This window comes from Mchenga conophoros, linkage group LG18 (assembly GCF_057382185.1).
Source record: "Mchenga conophoros isolate Kocher_MC1m ecotype Shallow Benthic linkage group LG18, M_conophoros_male_GT1.1, whole genome shotgun sequence".
Taxonomy (NCBI): Eukaryota; Metazoa; Chordata; class Actinopteri; order Cichliformes; family Cichlidae; genus Mchenga; species Mchenga conophoros.
Genome location: NC_140543.1, coordinates 7704352 through 7728865, shown reverse-complemented (window position 1 = coordinate 7728865; position 24514 = coordinate 7704352). Strand labels below are relative to the sequence as shown.

Below are 24514 nucleotides of genomic sequence, written 5' to 3'. Positions count from 1 at the left end.
TTGTGGTAGACATAACTGCCAACACAAGCATCACTTTCTTATTGGAGTCTATGAAGTTTGCACTCTTAAATATAAATTCCGTGTACTCTTAAGTTAAAAAAATATGTCTCAAACAAAATGCAATACATTCCTCTTAATCTGCTTCGGCTTTTCAAAGTGTAATTGCTTCTTACGGGCACTAGAAAGCAGCATTACTTTGCTCTGTAAACATGAGTGTCCAAGTTACAAAACTATCACTGTAGCACTGTTATTGCACACTTCGACTTTTGTTGTTTAATTTGAAATTTCCTTGTTCCGAAAATTGAATGTATGAATATGAATATACTTCTCTTACCATGCTAAATTAAAACAATTACCCTTTTGAAAACTTTAACATAAAGGGGTCGAGTTAAGCTGTAGCTATGACTGTTTTTCGGAAACAATTTATTTCAAACATTTCGCGGACACATACACGGTAGAAAAACTAAAAGATAGACATTTGAATTAATTTCCAGATTCTAAGATCTTATGTGTGGCGTCTTCCCGTGAAATTCCTGCATTCTGTTGACTTAAAGCAAGAATTTAGCCACGGCTCGTTTTTTTCGCCCGCCGAGTGTAAACAAGGAAGCAGGAAGGAGTGAATGCTCTCGCTCCACCTCGACACTCTTCGGGGTTAAACTGACTCGCCTGTCGACATTTTCGGCACAGCATCATCAGCGCTGACGTGGAAACTACGTGAGCGAAGGCACGGGCCGTTCACCCATACTGTCATTAGTGACGACTCAGGCTACGTAAAACTTCGGTAAGTCGCTGCAAAGCTGTCACATTTTTGGTCAGCGCCAGTCGGGCAGAGTCGAAGGAAAATGTGCAAATACATCTTCGGTGCGAAACGCTCCATTAAAGCCTAATTTCGTAACCACAGCTGATAAATTGCCGACCATCATGGAGTTAAACAAAATGTTCTCAACTGTCAGCAGTTCCTCTCTGAAGTTTACTGAGCTAAGTCAAGTCAGGCGGAATAGATGTCGGAAGTGGAGTGGACGCGACCTCTTCAAAATAAAAATCCTAAGCCCAACTACGTAAAATATTCTAAAATATCCAATGTGAAGACTTTGTTTTTTTTTATTCCAAATTCGTCATGTGTAACACAATTTATTTTAAAATTGTATTAAAATATGTTGCTCAAAATAAAAGTCCAACATTTGTCAAATTTTCACCCCGTAAGGTCTGCCCTTAAAACGGAAGTCCATTTTGTCCCCTATTTTTTCTTAGTTCAACCGACAAAGCTCTGTTGTAACTGCGTGTAATTTGTTTTACTTGAAACGTTAAAAAGTGGCTGTCTTGTTAACAAATATGGGTGCTGCTTTAAGAAAAATTCACACATCTCGAAATATATTAAAACGGGTTCAGGACATTTCTAGGGCAAACGGCTGTGGATTGCTAATTAAATTTTATTGAAATGTTTCAGATTTTCACTAGTAAGAAACTTCAGAGTTTGCCATCAGTAGAAGAGAATAAACAGTTTGAGGCTAGTCTAAAAGGCAGGGCTCTGTGGCTCATCATGAGGGTCCTTGATGTGTATATGTAAATATTAATGCTTTCCAGTTATGATGCTGGCTGTTTACATCAGTCCAATTTTTGTTGCAGAGACCCTGTAAAAATAGAATTAGAATCCCTCCATTTGTTTAGTTTTGACACTGCAGCCAGCCTCTAATTTGAAGCAAACCTCTTTTAATTTTCTAAAACCCAGTTGGACACAAATCTTTAAAGCCTTTCATTGTCATTGTTGCCCTCTAACAAAATTGTACTCGAGTTTGTAACAGTCTGTCGTCCAAATTGTGAAAAAAAAGCCTAAATTCAGTCAGCCAGCTTCACCTGGTGGCTGCCACACTAAATGAGCTTGCTAGTTATATAATGCAAATTTGTTACAAGCTGAAAAACACTTACTCTCAGCACAGATCTTCGGACAAATAATTTGGAGTGTTTTCACTTCATTTATTTCTGTTGGCTCTGTCTTCTCAAATTGTATTTCAGACTCACTGATTGAGGAGCATTCAGTTCACCATCTCATTATTCTGCACTTCATTACAGTGCAGTTAATGTTGTTATTTCTGCCTCTATGCACCCGGCTGTCTGGATATTTTTTGCGTGTCAGTTAAGCTTGAACGGAATCGTACTGAACAAAGTAATTAAGTGCAGATAGAACACTTATAACACAATATAAAAATATAACACAGGTCTTGTAAGCACAAGACAATTCTTGCCGATATTCCAAGGTTAAATGTCTATCTGTAGCCAATGTTTAATGAATACTGAGGGGGAAATTGGACTGCAAAAACACATTTATTTGTCTTTTACCTGTGTAATGATGTTAGAGAAGAAAACATTAGGATTGCCTTTGTCTGCTTCAGTTGTATCATTATTAATTTGCCCGTCCATCTGTCTGTCTAGGTGAGCGACTATGGATAGCTCCGTATCGTCTCAGCTGGACAGAAGTTTAAATGACTCATTGACAGATGGAGAGGAAAACCAGAGTGAAACCAGCCCTTCTCCTGCAGCTGCTGCTCAGGTGCACACATGCGCGGTTAGGAAGTGTTTGGTGGTTTTAACCGGAAGAGAACAAACAAACTTTAAGATGTGTTCAGAGACAAGAGGTGTTCAGACACTCAAGTCTAACTGTTGCAGGCAAACATTCATCATTTCATGTGTGCCTGCAGGCGTCACTAGCAGAAGAGTCTTCCGGTGTGACTGTTGTTCAGCTGCCTGGTCAGACAGTTCAAATCCAGGGGGTCATCCAGGCCCCGCAGGCCTCTGTTATACAATCACCACAAGTTCAGACTGTCCAGGTGAGGGCCCATGCTTGCCTCAGAACTCATTTGAACTCTTTTAATGGATGACTCAGTGTTTCACATCAGAGAATAGCTTTGTCAATACACGCAAAATTTAATTTCAGTTCCAAATTTTAACTGGAGACTAATGAAACATCTGTATGCAGTAAGCAAAGTAGTTAGAGGCTCCTATGGGTCATGCCAGAGTCAGAACCCAAGTCAATCAGGAGATTGAAGTCAACTCTTAGCCAAGTTGCCAGTCTCTCAGGGTGGGTCTCAGGTCTTACATAATTCAAGATATGATCAGGTCAGACGTTTCAGAGCAAGTTTCAAGTCCATTAGGATAAGTCCAGATTATGCCTCAAGTCACGGAAAACAAGTCCCGACAAATCTTAAGTCAAGTCGAGCCTCCAGTAACACCTCGAGTCATTTGAACATGTTTCAAGATGAGTATCTCTGTCAAAGCACTCCTGATGCAAATGCTCTAGTAAGATGAACATTTAAGCCACAAAGCCTGACAATAACACCTAGAAAAGCAGTAAATACTGTCCTCACTCTGCTCTGTACACTAATTTAGATCGAGATCAATATCTTGGTCAATGAACTTGTAACTGCTGTGTACAAGGCACACTGCAGGGCTTATGGTTTAATGTAGTGCATCTGTTAATAGGATTCAAGCGAGCGGCAGGAACTGAGGTTTAAGCTCATCAGTCTAACCTTCACTCTCAGGAGATGTTGTGTCTCGTTTAGATGACTGCTGTAGAGCTGCAGATGCATCAGATAACAGTGATCTGTCATGTGAAAATGCTGGCAAGAAGTTATTAATATTATTGTATTGAGGACCAGTGTCTAGAAGTATAGGGCCTGAGAAAGGAAACAGTGGTTAAAATGGAGAAGCAGACTTTTCTCTACTGTGCAGCTTTGTTTGCAAAGCAGAGGTTACTTTGTCGTCTCATGGAAAGTATTTTTTCAAGGAAATTAGCATGAAAATAGATTATATCTTTGAAATGCACAGTCAGCTGGCATAGATCTACACCACAACGTGGTTTTGTTGACTGGTTTCAAACTACTCTGTACTCCTTATCTGTGAAACTATCAGTAGCAAGTTTGACTTGTTGCCGATTGACTGCTGGTATTAGCTGTACGTTTCCAGTAATAACTGTTATTTAAATAAATCCTGCATCAGTAAGTCTTAACGTAAGACTCTGATTGAGTGCCATTAAACATCTGGAGGATGCAAAACATCCTGTTTAAAGTCAGCACTAACACTGTGTGCGTAACAGCACAGCACAGTTATTTCTTGCTTTAAATTTGCTTCCAGAGCATAAAGCTAACAAGCTTAGTTCCAGCCTCCACTCTATTACAAATTAATGGACACACCTCTGTTTAACCCGGCACCTTTGTCTGGTACAGATATTATCCTAATGTACATTCATTACACAGCAGCGTGAGTCATAAAAGCCCTTTGGCTTATGACACATTACCAGGTTGACTTTGTTATTATTCCCACAGTATGTTTCAGTTGGGAAAACAAACAAATGCTTGAGGGGAGAAAGGTGGTAACTTTTTTTTTGCAAATAATTGTGCAGAATATACAGTGCTGTGCAAATGTCTTGACCCTTTATATGTTGTTTCTAAAAAGCCAGACTTTCTTGTAATTTGAAAGTGGCTTGAACCACAGTTCTCCAGTGTTTCTGAAAGTTTTTCATTTGGACTTTGACTGCTTTTCACTCATTCATAGTTCAAACCTTGTACCTGACCAATTTCAGGATTTATGATTTTTTTTAATTTGTTTTTGCTTAACACTGATCTATGAATCACTCGAACATAAAACAGGCACCCATCTCAAGGGATAAAGCAGTGCTGTGTCAACACATTACAGACAACTTAGCAGTGAACCAATGTAAATCATATCTTCAGGCACTTTGTTGCAAACAACCTACTGCAAAGGCACATCATTTTATTCCAATTTCTTTAGTTGAATCTGTGAAAAATGTCAACAACAAGAGTTTGATGGACATCGAGATATATATCTCACCAAGGTGATTCCTAAAGAGTTGAGTCCTTGATATCAGCCACAAAGTTGGCATATCTTGGGATTGTGTGGACAGATGGAGGACAAAAAAAGAAGTGGCAGGCCTAAAAAATCTATTCATGTCCTTAGGAAATAGGGAAAAAATTCTGTAAATACTCAATGCATCAGGCCTTCCAGTTGACCCATCTACTGTCAGTTTAAGCCTCATCAGAAATGTCTCAGTGGAAGAATTGGGCCAATCTTAAGGAAGGGAAGTAGAAAGAAATAGCTCAGTTATGCAAGATTGCACAGGAGCTTGGTTGAAAATCAACATGGTGAGTCTTACAGAGTGATGAATCCAAATTTGACATTTTTGGTTAAAATCATAATCAATATGTGCGGAGGAGGTCAAGAGAGAGGGGCAACAGTGAGTGTGTGTCATGGGTTAGGACTCCATGTCAGTCAGTGGTGTTGGGGATCTTGTGAAAATTGTTGGAATTAAGAATGCAGACTAGTACCTCTCTATACACTGCCAATGGAGTAAAACATAGCTGGATGGAAAAAGACACAATGAATCAATATCAGTCATGGATTAGCCTCCCCAGAGCTAAGACCTCAATATTACAGAGGTGGTGTTGGATCATCATGACCAAGAACAGAACAAAAGGCAACAAATACCTAAAAAAAAGAGCTTTGAATGTCCTTTAAGAAGCCTGGAGACTTAAAAAAAGTTACAAAAAAGCTTTCGCTAAGAGTTTAAGCTTGTTAGAAATGTAAAAACTCAGTTTTTGCCTTTTATACTGTATTTCCATATATATTTGCACACTTCAATACATAATTTTCCCTGGAAAACTATAAAGAAATCAAGAGTGGCAAGACTTTTGCGCACTACAGTTATTGTCTCTTGTGACATGCAATGCGTTGAAAAGAGTAGGGCTTGAAAAAATGCAGCTCAAATTCCTTCTTTGACGTCATCTTTGTCTCTCACAAACACCTCCCAGTGTTCTACAAAAGACAGTGTGTGGAAAGATACACCCACTCAGTGACAACATTTAGCACAAATGATGTTGCCAAAATAATTTAAAAAAGAAAACAATGTGGATTACTCATCACTATTAATTACTGCCTGCTTTTTACTCAGATTGCTACTGTAGCAGAACTGGAGGATGACGAGTCAGTAACAGACACACAGAAAAGGCGGGAGCTTCTCTCCAGGCGTCCTTCATATTGGTGAGAGGATATGAAGAGTAAGATAAATTGTGATATATGTCATAAAAAGTCTGCTAGTGTTAAAAGGTCTTTATGAAAATACTTTATTTTGTTTGGCAGGAAAATTTTGAATGAGCTTTCCTCCAACTCACTGGCAGTTCCTAAAATTGAAGAGGAAAAGACGGAGGATGAAGTGCCAGTTTCCAACTCCCCCACAGTGCCAACCTCCATCTACCAGACCAGCTCCGGACAATACAGTCAGTACACACGAGAATGGTCCACTCACTAGAGAGTCATCTTCAGCATTTTCTGCTCTGGAACATACATTTACAGAACTGTGCAAAAGAGTTTTAGCCACACTTCACTATTTATACCGTGCTTCCAAGGAGCCTGTAATTTTTAAAGTGGTCTTGAGTAATAGTTGTCCAGGCATTTTCTTTAGATATTGGCAGCTTTTTCACTTCTTTTCGATCCAGTTCTTGTTCCTGACCATTTCTGTTTCTTTCTTTCTTCATGAATCCAATTAACACTGACCTATGAGCTATGGGGAACGCTTCATGAAGTCTGTTAAAAGAAATTAAAAGAAAGCTTGCCTAACAGAGTTCAGGCTGTGCTGAAGAACAAAGGCGGTCATACCAAATATTGATTTTCAAATTTGTTAAATTTGTAAAAACTCTGTTTTTGCCTTGTGTACCAAATTCCCATTCATGTTTTAAATGTTTCCCAGAAAATATAAAGAAGTGAGAGTGGCTCAAGATTGTTGCATATAATCAGTTCATTGGGTACATGCAATTACAGGAAATATTTCATTGCTTGAAGAGGAATGAAAGGCAAAGGTATTCCTTTCCTTCCCGTGCACACATTTGGAAGCTTTAAGTGTTCACAGTGGGTTAACTTAATAATTATCTAAGTCGTTTAGAGAAAATGTTCTCCAATAGCTTATAGTGTCACAGTACGGCTGTGTGCAGGCAAGAGTAGGACCCAAACGCAAACTCACAGAGTCAAAAGGTAAACTCAAAAAACACAGCTTTATTGCTGGCGTGGAGTGGGACACGAAAAACAATACAAAATAAACTAAACTGGGAAAAACTAAAGCACAAGGAGCCACAGGGAAAAAAATCACACAGCTATGATGGAGGACGCAACACTGACAAAGAGAAACATGGGGCTTAAATACACTGAGGGATAACGAGGGGGAATGAGCCACAGGAGGAGAGCACAGCTGAGAGTAATTAAGCAGGACGAGGCAAGGGAAGCAAAACTAGAAACATTAACATAGAACAGACTGTGAAAGTAAAACAGGAAACACACTGACGGAACTCAAGACATGTGGACTTAACAGACTGGGGGAGACAGAACATAGGGATCTGAAACATGGAACAGAAAGGCACAGTAGATCAACATGAACATAACGCCACAGGGGAAGAGTAAAACTGAACACAGAAACACCAGACCTCTTCACAATAAAACAGGAAACATAATGAGACGTAGACATGACAACCCAAACTTCACAATGTAAGACACAGACATGAAACACATGAAAAGCAGGGGAGATTTACCATAGTTGGAAACACGAGGGGGAAATAATAAGAACTAGAAACACTTAAGCATGATAACAAATGAACTTAGGAACCTGAAGGGCTTACATAAACTAAAACATCAAAATGAACTAAAACTCAAAACACTGGGTCATAAGACCCAGGATCGTGACATATAGAGCTTTATGGCTCCTGTTAGGACCATAAAGCTCTGTGAGCTATTGGAGCACAGAAAATCAAATTTCAAGCATTAGATGTTACTATTTCTTCATTCTAACTTCATGAAATCCCCTACACAGTTGCAATCACCCAAGGGAGAGCCATCCAGTTGTCCAGCCCTGGGGTTCCAGGTCTACAGGGGGTCCAGAACCTGCCAGTAACAAGTAGTCCCACCCCACAGCCTGGAGCCACTGTCTTACAGTGTGCAGCTCAGCCTGGAGATTCTCCACAGCAGCTCTTTATCCAGGGAGGACAGGTACTCATCCAAGGTAGGGTGCAACTTTGAATTTATATCAGAAACATCCTTTACGAAACAGCAGCATACATGTTGGGGTGTAAATATTGAATGTTTTGGCTTTTTCTAACGGCACCTCAGATTTTTATTTATTTATTTTCTCCACAGATATAAGCCATAAATGATAGCAGAGATCAAAATCTGTGTAAAAAAATAATAATATGGTAATCCCCATCTGACATCATGGGATTAAGGACTCAATAAATTATGGGATGTTTCTCAGTGAAAACATGCAAGACCCTTTGTGACAGTAATTCGTCCTACAGACAGTAAATTGTATCTCAAAAAACATTTGAGATTCATAACTCTGCAATATTAAAGTTTCATTAGGATTTCCATTACGTTCCACAAATGTGTCCACACCACTTGGATTCATTGTGCAATATATTCATCTTTTACTTTCAGTGATTTCTTAAGCAAGTTTGTAAAAAATTGCCTCAAGTTCATTTCTTACTTTGAACACAGCTGCAGTTCCATCTTCAAAGCACCAAAAAGATGATTATTTGTTCTGAGTAAGTGCTTGAATTCATCAAGATGTGGTGAAGGCTTACTCATCTGCTCTACTCCAAGCCACTCTCTTTCTTCTTTAGTTAAGATATCTCTCTGTCCAGCTGCTGTTGACCATGTTGTGTTGTCAGGTCTAATCTCTTGCTTCATATCGAAAGTAACACATAGCTCAGCAAAGAGCTTATCGCTGTCATCTGGCAGAACTTGGAGCCTCTGGTACCTGTTAAAGGACACGAATAGGTCAGTTTTGGTTTTTTGGACAAAGGGTTAATGACTGCCTGAAGTCTAAAACTATGGACATTACAGGTGATGATTTTCTTCCCTTGAGTTTCTGCTTGTTTGTGGATCTTTCTGCATTGAGTTTTGTATTTAACTGAACAGGATGCTCTGTTGGGTTGAGATCAGGTGACTGACTCGTCCATTGAACAATGTCCCATTTCTTTGATTGATAAACTCTTGGGTTGGTCTTGCAGTATGGTTTGGATTAGTATCCTTTTGCACCACGAAGTGCTGGCTAATCCGTTTTGCAGTGTTTGAGTGAATCTAAGAAGAGAGTATAGCTCTGCATACTGAAGAATCCCCCCCTGCTACTTCTGTAATCATCAGTAAATACCCTGAACCACCTTGAGTGGGCTCCTTTTTTCATTGGGTTTAAAAAAAAATTCTGTCTTTCTTTCATGTCCTTTTTGAAATTCAGCTACAACGGTCTTTCTGATGTTGCACTTCAGCCTCAACACCATGCAAACTAAACCCTTTAACCTGAAGATCAAAGTAATGAATAGGAAAAAGAACAGAATTAAGTTGTTTTCTGTGAAGGAGCTGGTTGTGCTCAACGCTTGTTAACCTGAAGTTAACTGGATAAAACTGCTGACTTTTCATTTTAAGCTAGTTAGGACGAGGGAAGTTTTCAATATCTGATCATTTTTTGCTGATATTAAGATGAACACACAAAAGGCGAACTAACCCATTCATTTACTCTCATTGACTTGTTCATAATAGTAAATCTGTGGTTTGAGAACTGATGCTTTAAGAAAATAATTGCATTCAGAACATCCGAAACATGTTAATTAGAAGGTGAAGTTCTAGTTTGATTTACAGTCAATGATAAGATCAAAGTAGCACTCGCCCATGCGCTTGACTTATCAGCAGAGGTTCCAAAAGTACAGAAAGTCTGTACTTAAGTAGAAGTGCAGATACTATTGTTAAAAAATACTCCAGTAAAAGATGAAGTAGTGATTCCACTTGTTTACTCAAGTAAAAGTGAAAAGGTACAGGCTCTGAAATTGACTCAAAGTAAGAAAGTAAAAAGTATCTCTTTAAAGGACATTTCTACCAGCTACTTTTATGCAAAGCTAACTGAAACTTGCCATATTGATGTAATAAGAAAATAATATTAGTGGTTTATTTTAGTCTAAAATTTCATTCTTATAAATATTCTTATCTTGAATCAGATTAGCAGAAAGTGAGCAGAAAAAATTAAGGAAATAAAAGAAAATGCCTCTGCTTTCTGTTGCCTGCACTGTAGAGGGTGACTTTGACTCTAAACAGAAGAACAGTAGATGTGGGGTTTAAACTGTTTATCCCGCAATAACATATTTCCATGCAACCTTTAAATAACACAGATAGTTCTACCTCATATACATAATGTTACATGTGACCAACCTTTATCTGATGTAAAAGCATGAGGACTTACATGTAAGCTTTAAATTTGCAGTTCAAATTGCAGGTTCAAATGGGTTTGATGTTTGAAGGCCTGGAGTGACGTGAAATAGTAACTCCCCTCTGATGCATTAAAGCAAGAGTAATGAGCCGGTTTTGAAAATGTAAGAAGTAGAAAGAGTAAAAGTAAAAAGTTGTCGGGAAAAAAACTACAATTAAAGTACAGATACCTGAAACAGTATTTGTAATTCGTTACTTCATACTCTGCTTTTCAGGGACTGTTCGTTGTATACTTTCACAGAGTCACATGCACTGACATCGTGTTTCATACCCTATGATCATAACCGATAGTTTTGCAGTGTAATAGCTGATGAATGTCTCATATTAGTGGTCAGGTTTCAGTTCATGTAGGTGCCTTTTCAGTAACTCAGTAACTCTGCCTGACACTGTGTTATTTACCTTATCAGTCCATAAGTCCATATCCAGCTGGCACAAACAGAACCACCTATGTGCTTGGGCTAATTCGTTCCTTCCAGCTGAAGAGCTCTGTATTAACAACAAAGCTAATAGAGCTGCTCAGCAGCAGGGCTGTGGATGTACTAATAGTTAATCAGGATTGTTTTAACCATGGTGAAAAGTCATAGAAACATTTTTTACGCATGTTGCTATTACTAAGAGGTTCAGAGTTTCCCTTTTTGAATTGATTTCAGAATCAATGGTTAACCAACAATAATCAATGTTGCTTGCTGTCTTTATTTTCGTTCCTCTGGTATTCTTTTCTCGATATTACCAGGAGTTAGAGTGCAGGTTTTTGTCTAAAGTGAAAGCCCTGCAAATGTTAGGCTGAGCTGTGATAAATGTAAACCTGTGACAGTGCCAAGAATTGTCAAATAAAAAAAGTAAAATAAAAATAATGCATGATCCTCCTAATTAGTAATACCATAAATTTCACTCACGTCCTTTCCATCCTGGCTGCTGATTTTCCCACCAAAGACCCGTCAGGCAACTAAGTGGTTAATATTGTTTTGACAGGTTTGGTTAAATAACTGTTTTGTAGAATTCAGCAGGATAAGTAATGGACGTTTGCTTAAACTTGAAAAAAATGTAAAACCTTCATTATCCATGTTTACTATTTTCTTACTTCCTTAACACTTTCCAAAACACACACACACACACACACACACACACACACACACACACACACACACACACACACACACACACACACACACACACACACACACATAACTTGAATCAGGGAGCTCAACAGTTTGCATGGCAGCCGCTTGGGACACAATATCCTCTTGTTTGTTGAACGTCGCTCTAGTTGCGTCACTGGAGCTAAAAATACACCCCCTCAGCTACCGCCCTCCCCCCATTAGCTCCCCCGCCTTCCCTGCCTCCCTCCCTCCGTTCCTGCCTGGCTCACATTGTGTTTCTGTACTTCAGTTACTCATCTGCAGGAGGGGAGGGTGGGAGGAACTCTAATCCAGGGTGTTTTACTGACTTCAGCGGGCAGTAGTGATGTCATTGTGATGTCAATGCCTGTAATTGTAATCAGGCTGTAAAGTTGGCAAGTGAGCACTCTGATACAGAGAGCTGAGAGGAAAGGAGAAGCGGGAGCAAAGGAGATACAAGTAAAGCAGAAAAGGATAGTGGTAGAGGAGAGTTTTTGTAGTGAGGTGTCTCTCTGCCGTGGTGCTGGATTATTGGAAACCAGAGATGGCTGTAACTGGGGATGAGACTGAGTCAGGTAGAGCTTCTTCACATGTTTAATAATGTGTTCTCTGCAACACTCTGACTCTTTTCTCTGTGCTTTTTTGAGAGATATTTGTGCATGTTTTGATTTGATGTATAGCTCTAATTATACCTGAATGTAAGTCCTCTTAAAAATATGCTTTTGGTATTTGGAGCTTCTAATTGCAAGAGGATCTCTTTTATTTAGTAAACTGTGAGAGCAGAAGCTTTTGCATTCAGGGGCATATTTATGAAATTGAAATTACTTTTACTCGACTTTCAATTTCATGCCTTGTGAAAGTAAAGATGAGTCTTTACACAGGTCATACTGGTGTCCTTGCAGTTGCAAAACAGGAAAAACACTCATGACAGTTCAGGGTTGAATTCAGATCTAGCAAGTAAACAAGCATTTAGTTAGTATGCTCAGCGTTGCTCCATTCAGACTCTTTCTCGCTGTTGCGAGTATGTTCTCACACACACACACACACACACACACACACACACACACACACACACACACAGTCTTTTAATCGCTACAGTGGTTGTTGGGCAGACAGGCAGGGAGGGGGTAATAAGTAAGGGAGAGGTGGGGAGGGGGTGGTAAGATAGTTGGGGGTTTGACGTCACTCCAGTTTCCTGGAACAGAAGCCAGGCAGGGAAGAGAGAATGCAAACGGGCAAGTGAGACGCACGCACTGACGTCAGCACAGCCCGAGTCACTCTGTTATCACAATGAGAGAAAAAGAGACAGACGCTCTGTGTGTCTGTGCGTGTATGTGTGTTTGCACCTGCTGTGTCTCTTTCTGAATGAGTGTATGTGTGTGTGTGTGTGTGTGTGTGTGTGTGTGTGTGTGTGTGTGTGAACAGCAGGTCAGGGCAGAGCAATGAAACTTCTCAGGAACAAAGTGAAAACGAGAGGGTGAAATGTTACGAGGCAGCAGGCAGAGCAGCACACAGTTGAGTCATGAAAGTGATGACTCAAATCAAGCAGCTCATAAACCACATCCACAGAATCGCTTTGTTTTTTTCAGCCTTCTCCAGAATTAGCATCACTTTCTTTTAAGAATTCGAGAGGCTACCAGTTATCAGTAGCATACAGTGGTTTACAAAAATGTCACCTCCCAAATGCAAGTGCTGTTATCTCGTTAGAGCGATACCAGATCTTGTGAGGAAACAAACGAAACTTATGGGTTTATTCTACTGAGAATAAACGCAGTCATATTGTTTGCAGTTTATCATATGTTTCAGTAAATGTTAGTATAATATAAAGGCAATAATGACTCTCTATTCAAAAATCAAACGGTGAGCAGCTTATTTAGATTGGACAGTCTGATAACAAGTTTTTTATTCTGCACCGCTTCAGGCTATAAAGTTACATTGCATTACATTAGCAATAGCAGGACTGAAGGTGTTTTAGAGTATTTGGACACAGCAGGCCTCTGACCTTTAGTTCCTATGGTTAAAAGCACTTAACTCTGGTCCTAGAGCATAAATTCACAATTTATGAGGGCAAATTAAGTAAAAACAAAAGCAGATCTTACTTATGTCTGCATAAAAAGAACAGAAATAGACTTTATGGTACTTGCTGTGTTGCTTAGTATCCCTCAGAAGTGGGAACTGCTTGACTTTGTATTTCAGCAGCAAAGTTTTGAAGTTTGTTTGTTTGAGCCAACATCTTTTTATTAGAGCTCCTAATTCCTGCTTTTAATGTAATAAAATAATAAGTACAGCATAATGTTAGGACACACCTCAAGAATTTTTCTTAAAAAAAATGCAACATTTTGTATTCTGTGATAGTCTGATGGTATAAGGATAAATGAAGCAGGTAAAGATTCTTGTACAGATTTAGAGTTTTTATGAGGAAAATATAAAGACAACAAAGATCTACAAAAAGTAAAAGGTTGCAGAATCTTGATCTCCTATTCTTTTGTCTGTAATCATCTACAGCCGCTACTGGAGACATCCCCGCCTACCAGCTTCGTTCACCAAACTCGGGCCTGGCTCAGAGCATTGTAATGGCTGCGTCTCCAGGCAGCATGCAGAACCCCTCATCACAGCACGCTGAAGAGATCACCCGCAAGAGGGAGGTCCGACTGATGAAAAACAGGTAGGAGCTGAAGTAGAAGTAAGAGATTGTATTTGAGGTGTAAGATCATTCCATGTCAGTAATGGAAATATGATTGCAAGCAAGCAAGGGAATAAATGTTGGGGACCCCCTAATTCATGCATATTGGAAACTTTGACTGAAGTGTTATTGTGCATGTCTGGAGGTTGCTGTTCACACTTTGTGTCAAAGCGACTATTCACAAAAGGTCAAAGCTAAAGATTTCTGCTTTTGTAGGTGATCGGCAGATTTTTTTAAAAATTTGAAAACGAAACACTGCAGCGAATCTCTACGTAAACAGATTCGCGAACTCACGAAACTCAAACTCAAAAGCCTCAGACATTGTTTTGTTTATGGATTGTGCAGACTTGTCTTGACTCTTATATTATATTTTCATCTGGAGACTCATCCAAATTTTTCCTCCATTTCCTCCTCAGGGAAGCAGCTCGTGAGTGCCGCAGGAAAAAGAAAGAGTATGTCAAATGTCTGGAAAACCGTGTGGCTGTGTTGGAAAACCAAAACAAGACCTTGATTGAAGAGCTAAAAGCACTAAAGGACATTTACTGCCACAAAGCTGAGTAGCAGTGGCTGTTTGTGGTCATGGGCTGAAGACAGTTTACAAACTTCTACAGCAAAATAAGACAAAACAAAACAAAAAACCAAAAAAGAAAAAAAAAAGAAAGAAGAAAAGACTCTGGAACAAAAACTACTTTCATCGTCTTTTATTCTCTGCTCACTCAGGCCTGATTTACGCCAAATTTCAGAAGTGTCGTAGGGAAGTCAAATAGCTTGAGCTTGCCAGTTTCGCTCTTGTTCTTATCTTGTGCTCTTTGCATGTGAAGACTCAAGTGTCGTACACATTGTGTTTGCTGTTGCTGTTGCGCACGAGCGAGGCTAACCAATGAGAGCCAGCTGATGAAGAGGAACAGGAAGAGGAAATACAGGTGTTTCCTGAAAATGTTCCGCTCATTTATGGCAATTACGAAAAATCCTTCGAGGGGTCAGCCAGGTCCCGCAACCAGCATGTTTCTCTGAGGTCAGACGAGCTGCTACGCAGATCCATCAGCACTGCGACAAGGCAACTCAAAGTGTGTTTACCTGATTATATGTTATTTATGCTTCTGTTTTTGGTCATTGCATTCCTTCATGCGGTTAAAAAAGAAAGAAAGAAGATTTATCAAGCATTTTGTCTGTAAAGTGGATTTTTGTCATTGTTAGTTTGTTACAAAAGATTTTTTTTTTTTAAGAAAACACTGGTAAAGTCAATGAAATCAACATAAAAATCCATTTGCGTTGAAATCTATTTCATACCAATATAGAGAGAGGCATTATCTGAATCACAGTATAGTTTCAAAGAATCAAATAATGTTCAAAAGAATCTTTATTTTTGCATTACTGAAGTGACGTTACAGTACTTGAAGTGAAACGAAAGAGCACAGTTGGACTTTGGAGAAAGCACAGAAAGTAACCAAGGACACGTGTAGATATTAGAGTTTATATTCTATTGCAGTTACCTGAATTTATCCCCCTTAGGGATAAATAAAGTCTTCTGATTCTGATTTCACATAAAAACGTATATATTCTACAAAGATAGTTGTTGTATGTTTTAAAAATTGAAATATCAAATTTGTAAACAATCATTTTACATTGAATATGGCCCCAAGAATAACTGTTTTGGTCTGCTGTTAAATAACTTTTTGAAATGATGAATATCCATTTTGGAATAAAACTGTATTTATGGCTTATTGTAATATTAAAATGCTCTGTTTAAAGGGTAATGCCAATTCTTTTGTCTTTTTTTTGTAAAAATATTCTTTCTCAAATAATGTATCATTTTGTGTTCATGTTTCTGGTAATATATGTGAAAGCTTTCTCTGTTTCTGTTGTAGCTCGCATTGTTTCTCTGATTATACTTCATTAAAATATTTGATTTTCTATGAAGAATGTAGACAAATGCACAAAAGAGCATTCCTCTGAGTAGCAGACCCTGACATCTGTTACAATGCGGCTGCCAAAGCTCTTTAAGTAACAGTAAGGGATCTACCCACTGACTAACTCAGTCATAACAGTATCAGTCTTGATAGTTGCCACCCAAACAGTCTGCTACTGTTTGTGATCTCAGATGTGCGCCCATTCTTTTAATTTCTATGAAAGGAAAACATCCAGGCCTTCTATATCTCTATTTCTTTAATATCAGATGAGCTGAATATTTTCTGCACTTCGTTTTTGCTGTTTTAAATGGCTCAGTCTTCTACCAGGTGTTCTGTTGTTGATGTACTTCCTCATTTGAATTGTAAAAAAAATATTTTTGTTTATCTAATAAAATATACAAATGTGACATGGATTGTGTGATAATGTTTAGCTCACATACTGCTGATGAAACCCCCTCAACACTGAAGCCATCTTATGTTAGTGCAGTTAAAGCTGTGCAAGATAAATCTGCACTTTACAGGTCCATAAATTGTTGGACAAAGCCACAATTTTTGTGGTTTTGCCACTGTACACCAAAACAACTTAAATGTAATTGAAGTGCAGACAATCAGAGGCTCAAAATTCATTGGACAGTTGACTGACACATGGCTTCATGACCAGGTGAAGCCTGTTCCCTCATGTTTTATGACAAGTGAAGCAGACAATCTGAAGTTTATTCACACTGTTGAATTTGTAACTTATAGCTGGTCACTGTAACTTTAAATATAAGGGCCACAGAGATGTTAATGCAAGTGAGGGAGGCCGTCATTAAGCTGGAAAATAGAGTAAAAACGAATAAATAAACATCTGAGAGAAAGCAGGAACTTTAGGAGTAGCCAAAACGCCTGAAGTCAAATAAGGTGCACGATGACAGAATCATTTCCACGATTAAGAAAAACAACATCACAACATTAACCAAGTGAAGAACTTTCTCGAGGAGGTAGGCGTATTATTGTCAGTGTGTACTATCAAGAGGCGCCTTCTTAAATGGAAACACAAGGTGCAAACCTTTGGTTATGCTCAGAAGAAACTAAGATGAACTTGTAGCATAAAGATAGAGAAAAGTATGGAGAAGGAGAGAAACAGCTCATATTAAGAACCGAATCACATCGTCTCTCAGACGTGATGGAGCCACTACTGTGGCACGAACATGTATGGCTGCCAGTGGAAATGGACCACCATACTTTATTGATGGTGTTTATTGATGAGGTGACTGCTTATAGAAGTAAAAAGATGAATTATGAAGTATACTGGGTTACACTCTCCACGTAGATGCAGCCAAATGCTGCAAAACAGTCCTAATATTTTAAAATGATTGATTATGGTGTTTAGAGGTGAAGCTACAAAACTGTGTCTTTGCACAACAACATATGGGCTTAACTATATAAATTAAATAAAATAAGGGAACTATATTATATTATTGCATGATTATTAATTGTATAATCATATATAAGCAGCATATTACTTTACTAGCTTAGGAGAGGAGAAAATGGGTGGTAGCTTGAATCATTTTAAGAATTGTTGGGTAATTTTAACCAATAGGGATTCTTCCTATTTCCAAAACATGTCAGAGACAATAACACCAGTGTTTTCTGTATTAGGACATTTTCAAGCAATCTGATGGGTTTTAAAAAAAGTTGGTCTTCAGTTCATCAGACTGAAGAGCAAGACCTAAAAGCACCAAATGTGACTTATTGCAGCCAACAACAGAGAATATTTGTATATACTGATCTCCAATAGTTGCATAGCTAAAACCTCAAATAGTAATTAGACTAAAGCCATAGTATTAGCCGAAGTAGAAATCTTATGGTTGTTTATGACTACTTCAGAAATTAGGAGCCAACACAGAGCTGTAATATATGCAATATTGTACACACTGTAGCTCAGGGGTGCCGAACTCTGGGCCTCGAGGGCCGGTGTCCTGCAGGTTTTAGATATCACCGTGGGTCAACACACCTGAATGAAATGATTAGTTCATTACCAGGCCTCTGGAGAACTTCAAGACATGTTGAGGAGGTCATTTAGCCATTTAAATCAGCTGTGTTGGATCAAGGACACGTCTAACCTGCAGGATACCGGCCCTCGAGGCCTGGAGTTTGACACCTGTGCTGTAGCTGTTATATTGTACTTTCTCTATTCATTTCTTCACTTGCTTTCACTCGCTGCTTTTGTATGTCAAAATTGTGAAAGCCCTCATAGAACAAAGATCAGTTTCACAATATGAATGCGGCATACACATACTTCAGCCTCAAGGCTAAAGTATTCAATGCAGTTAGGTAACTGCATACATGTACCTCTGCAGCGCAGGCATGCTGTGTTAGCAAATAGTACAGCACTTGTGCCTTGAATGCTAACATCTGCACTGTGTTTAGTTGAGCAAATAAAAGGATAAAACTTAAAAGCCTTGATGGCAAATATTTGCCATATTCATTCGTGCTAGTCAGGCATACTTTTCTCATAAGAAGACTGATATTTCCTTCTGCAGTAATTTACAGTTGAAGGTATGGCTCTCTTCTGGGACCTCCCTACACTTTCATGTGGAGCATGAAAACATCAGCAACACTGGCTGCGGACTTTACACTGATTAAATCGAAAAACTCAGTGAAAAGAGGAAGCGGGGGTGGAGGAGGGCTGCACAATGGCTTGCAGAGGTAGCAACAACTGTAAGAAGGCTAACACGAGTGAAGTATGAGATTTGGGAGCAGGATGCACAAAACTGGATCGGCTGAGGCATTAGCTAGGCTGAGCTGATACACTGGGACCGTGGGCGAAGCTTGACCTCCCTGAACTAAGCTCAGTTTAAGGTTACAGTGATAAAGATCAGCTTGGCTCATTAGTCTCAGTGTTGTAGTCTATTTTCAGTGATGTTGCAGGGCAGATTTTATGTTAGTCGTTTCATCTTTTTGTTGGTTAAAGTGATTTCTTTGTATCTAAAATGTACCAAATCAAGCAACCAGTGCCTTCTCCATCCTGATGCTGCACTTAAGTTCAGCATCTAAGTTATAAAGCATGTTGCTACTGTATCACCAAGACATTCCTAAAGGTTTGTAGTACTTTTCCTTGCAAAAGAGTAGCAGTTTTGTCTTTGTGTATATCCTATTGTAACTCTAATGGCAGGGACAGTGTGTTTGTACCTGTTTAAAATTTCCTCCAGCACCTAAAGGTCACAGATTATGTAATGTGCAGGCTGAAGAGTAACAAACCTCAGCTTTTATTTTGCTTCCCCAAGCAAACCAAAGGTTAGTTCCTCTTTGGAAAGTAATAAACCTTGTTTGCGTCAAAGCACATTAGATGGAATGTAAAGAAAAAAAAACATCTTCTAAGAGGGCAGAAAACAAATGTTTTAAATAATACCTTTCTTCTAAAGACACGTATTTATAGTGTGCTGTTTAAGATAAAAACAAACTACCGAGAAATAATGAAGCTGAAAAGCTGCTTCATGAGCCAACTAAAATTTTTAGAACGAAATTACTCTTAACAGTGGAAGCAAATGAGGACAGTTTCCATAGCAACCTCATAGCAATATAACAGTGACCTCAAAGGGGTTGATGGTGATAAAAGCACAGATAATTCTGTGTGATTTTTAATTTAAATTGGATTGATCTCTTCACCTTATACCATATGTTGCAGTCTCATACACTCACCAAAATGAATTATGCATGCACACGTATTCTGTGCTCTGCACTGTGGATTCAACTACCGAAATACAGCTTCACTCTCTGTTACACACACCTACTGCCAAAAACGTCTCTCTCTCTCTCTCTCTCTCTCTCTCTCTCTCTCTCACACACACACACACTCACACACAGCGGATTGGAGAAAAATGCCTCAGAGGGAAACCTTGAACGCTGCTGTGCATGAAAAGACTTTGCAACTCCCCAACGATGCAGCACCAAAAATATTCTTAAAGCTAACACACATATTAACATCCTAATTAAAAAGCAAATATATAAATTCCAAGTCAAACTTGTGGAACAATTTACCCAAACTCTAAAGCCAAGCTGTTTATGACCCCTACTTTTATGCTGTTTACAGAAGAACAAACCAAAATGGAAATTTTTAAGCGTGGGAGTCTATTTAATGTTTCATTATCACTCTTTTCAAACATCTTCATGGCCTTTGGTCAAGTGTGGTTTGAGTGGAAATTTCCACCTAGAGACTGGCTGCCTACCAGTAAACTGGGGCCCACTACCTTGACAACATGAACAGCGCCTCCACTGAAGAAGTCAAGGCGGACCTCTGCTGTTCAGTACACGATACTGCAACTACCCTCTCATAATTATACTACTACTACTAATTTTTTTTTTTTTTTACTCTGAAAAATGTCGATGGCCCTCATGTGTTAAAAAAATTACCAAAACTTATAAAACACATTCGATTCAGTTTTTATAACAAAATGATTTTACTGACAGCGATCAGATAATCTATGTGATACTCTTTTACAGTTTCATACAGAGTAATTGTCCAAGTAACACCTGAAAAAAAAATTCTTGTCTACAGATTTTCTAATAGTGTTCCCTTCCTTATCCCAGTTTTAATGTTAGCACCAAAAACATTATACCTTGTATACGTTAAAGAAATAATGTTTCTGATCATCGATTTGGTGCTAAATTACGAGTCTCTTAGTTTGGCCTGGTGTACATGGATCTAAGTAATACACAGATTCAACTCTATCTCCCTTTTTTAATGTGTTGTAAATAATTACCTCATTTTTCATGTGTAACTGAGTCAGAGCAGGAGCTATTTGTAATGTTCACTGCGTCTGGAGAACACAGAGATTTCAAAATCAAAGTATTCCTGGAGAAAGATGCGAAATTCTGTGATATGCAACCAACTGATAGCTAGGAATAGTGCTTGTTATCTCAAGTGTTGCTATTTAAAGTATATAAATTGTGTGAATGTGTGTGTGAATGGGTGGATGACTGAATGTAGTGTAAAGCGCTTTGGGGTCCTATGGACTAGAAAAGCGCTATACAAATGCAGGCCATTTACCATTTAAATTATCTCTCACTTTTTATCTCTGTCAAACTTTTTTTTTAAATTAAACCTTTATGTTCAGATGACGTGTTATTTCTTATATCTTGATTGGCTGTAGGTGCTTATTTTGTCAGCACTATGATGCTACATTTTCACCTGCAGAAATGTATAACACGGAAAAATCACTGACAAGATGTAACCCAGTAAAGAATTGTTGTGTTATTTGAGAATGACGAGTACTTTCTCCATTTGGTTCTCCAAGGACTAACTGTCAAGGAAAGTTTTTAGAAATGTACAGTCAAAGAAATCTCAACAGTCACATGACCCCCTATGAGCAAGCACTCTGTGACATTGGGAAGGAAAACTCCCCTTTAACAGGAAGAAACCACCAGCAGAACCAGGCTCGGGGAGGAGCAGCCATCTGCCGTGACCGACGTAATTGCTTCATAATGTAACATATTTGGACTTTGAGTCTGGGAGCCAAACTCTACTGTATTCTGCTGCTGTAATAAAGTATTTCAAGCGTGATTTCTCTGACTAAATAATAACTGTTAGAGTTTGTATTGTTGATTGTTATTTATGCTTAGAAATATTTAACCATAGATGCTTAGAGGTGTATAATCAATTGTGTAGTGATAAGTTGTGTGATCTTTAACAGGCTACAGAGGCTTGGTGTGCATTCCACACTAGAATGCACACCTACATCCTGGGAGCACGGGAAGAGGTCGCATCTTGTTTTAATTGTTTTATGGTAGGATTAACGTAGCTACGTCTGTTCTAGTCTAAGTGCTTTTCTGTTTAGATGAACTGCTGGACTTCCTCACCGGGGGGGGTCTAGTCTACCCTCTTCCTGACCAAGGATGTTTGACCCTTTGATCAGCAACACACACACACACACACACACACACACACACACACACACACAGGCAAGGTACTCTTTGTTTGTATGTAGACGTCGTATGTTAATGAACCTATGCATATTCATGTAACCTCAATAAAAGGACAGTGTTACGGGAGGACGGACGAGAGCGACTGGGGTCAAGCGAAGGGACGGCGCTCTGTCCGGTCTCTCCCGTGCACGAGTAACATGAAGAACTTTGCCTATTTGTGTCTTGCTTAGCAGTGTAATTATATTGTCTTCAACGTTCCAGCGGATGGGTTCAAGCTACAAACCTATCAATAACCTACTTAAGTTGATAATTTGGTCCTGATCTGCACTCTGGTGGAAACACTGGTTAATTTTGTACACACTCAAAAGTTGTCCTAGATTCTTGTATACATGCATCATAAACATGCATAAATGTGGTTCACATCACACATGCACAATGATTGACAGCGTGGGTTACTATTTCAAATCATCTGTTTTTAATAATAAAAGATTTAACCTGTGAATAAAATCATTTCAGTCATGAGCAGTGTTGGTCAAGTTACTTGAAAAAAGTAATCAGTAACTAATTACTGATTACTTCCCCCAAAAAGTAATCCCGTTACTTTACTTATTTTCAAAAGTAATTAATTACTTAGTTACTTTTTAAAAACACGATTTACAACCTGAATAGGTGATAAAGCGATAGCTCTTTCAGCCCAATTCTACTTTTTCTACATAATCCATCAATATGTAAACAAAACAAAATGTAATCAAATGGAAAAGTCTCTTTTTAAAACTTGTTTTATTAGTTTTAATCTTTTAACTTTATGCATCAAGCAAAAATGTAATTATATGCAACATTCTCTGACTGGAAGAAATTTGTTTAATATTTAAACCTATTTTCTGCACATTCCCGCACATAATTTTTTTTTGTGTGTGTTTACACTCACTCTTTTACGGAGCCCCCAGGGGACATGGGAGAAAAAAAAATTAGGGAGGAAAAAAAAAAAATTAGGGAGGAAAAAAAAAAAATTAGGGAGAAAAAAAAAAATTAAGACGGACTTTTGCGAGATCTCGCAAAAGTATTGCGAGCGCTCGCAAAACTCCAACAATGGCGGCAGCTACTTAGTTGTAATATTACTCTTTCTGGGTCACAAAATACACTTTTAAGATATTTTGAGGCGTGAATGCAGTTGTGTAAACGTCAGATACCTGCTCGGTTTACAAGACATCACATATTTGCAAAAGAGCTCCGACGTTTTTGGAGAGCTTACACCCACTAGCTCGAAGCTAACGGGAGGTCGAGACCTACTACAGCCGGGAGGAACACCGCTTTCCCGGCACATCGTGCCTCGACCTCCCGGTCGGCTTCGAGCTGGCGGCCTCCGAAGAATGCGGCTAAAACTTTTGCGAGATCTCGCAATACTTTTGCGAGCGCTCGCAATACTTATTGCGAGATCTCGCAATACTTTTGCGAGCGCTCGCAATACTTTTGCGAGCGCTCGCAAAAGTCCGTCTTAATTTTTTTTTTCCTCCCTAATTTTTTTTTTTCCTCCCTAATTATTTTTTTTTTCCTCCGTAATTTTTTTTTTCTCCCATGTCCCCTGGGGGGCTCCGTACTCTTTCAAATAGATGCAAGTAAAACACAGCAGAAAATAAATAAAATCAAAGACTAGCGGTCCTGTTGCTCTATTTTCACCTGTAAAGCAGGAGTGGCATAGGCGGAGGCTTACCCTGGTGCAGGTGTGCCACGGCGGTCAGTGGAAGAATCTGCGAGTTTCTCTGTGAGTTTCCCATTTTTTAGGGGTTTTTTTCGCTGTAAAAAGAAGTTTTCTTCCCACGCACAACGAACGCTAATGTTTTTGTCACTTTTTATGGAATCAAACTCAAAGTAAGGTCAGTACTTCCACACTTTAAACGCTGCACGCTCATACTCTCTCCGGACTCAATATATGATCCATTGTTGATCTGCTCACAGCTGTTGTCACAAACATCGCACTTGCTTATGTCACTGTCATGAGACATTCTTGCAAAAAAATCACGGTTTTAGTAACGCAGTGTTCCTACGGGAAAGTAACGTAATCTAATTACCGTTTTTGCAATAGTAATCCCTTACTTTACTCGTTACTTGAAAAAAGTAATCGGATTACAATAATGCGTTACTGCCCATCTCTGGTCATGAGTGTGTCTTATTGTGCTTTGACTGCTGACAATCTTAAGATTTTTTTTGTATCATATAGTCCTGCATTGCCAGCCACCCACACACGATTTTTTTTTTAAAAAAAGTAATTGTTTTAATTGTTCGCTTGTGCTTATTCAAAATAGCCCGATGCTTCACAGAGCTGGGAAAACACGAACTTCAAAGGTTTTAACGACAAAACAGTTTATGAGTGTAATGATTATAAAATGCTTGTTTTCATCTGATCATTGAAGTTGGCCTCATTTAACCTGGTCTACAATAACAAAGATTTAGCATTATTCTGTCACAATAAGACAATTTCTCTTTAAAATTAACACATAGGCACAAACCATCGTGTAACACCTCATTTACACAGCATTTCTGTAAAAACCTGTAAATGTCTATTTGCTTCTTAAAGATGGATCCATCTA

At 38.8% G+C, this 24514-nt stretch overlaps 1 protein-coding gene across 3 annotated transcripts; it reads left to right on the top strand.

Moving 5' to 3' along the window:
* The first annotated feature begins 661 nt into the window (after positions 1–661).
* Positions 662–16426, top strand: crema (cAMP responsive element modulator a). Of its 3 annotated transcripts, XM_085254003.1 has the most exons (8): positions 662–781; positions 2431–2548; positions 2697–2825; positions 5963–6051; positions 6151–6287; positions 7868–8056; positions 13932–14091; positions 14526–16426. In XM_085254003.1, the coding sequence occupies exons 2-8, from the start codon at positions 2441–2443 to the stop codon at positions 14668–14670; spliced, it is 957 nt and encodes a 318-aa protein (XP_085110129.1). In that variant the 5' UTR covers positions 662–781; positions 2431–2440; the 3' UTR covers positions 14671–16426. The 3 variants fall into 3 exon arrangements, with proteins under 3 accessions (XP_085110129.1, XP_085110130.1, XP_085110131.1); XM_085254004.1 differs by lacking the exon at positions 2697–2825; XM_085254005.1 differs by lacking the exons at positions 662–781; positions 2431–2548; positions 2697–2825; ... (1 more) ...; positions 6151–6287; positions 7868–8056 and adding an exon at positions 11734–12001.
* Positions 16427–24514: the final 8088 nt, after the last annotated feature.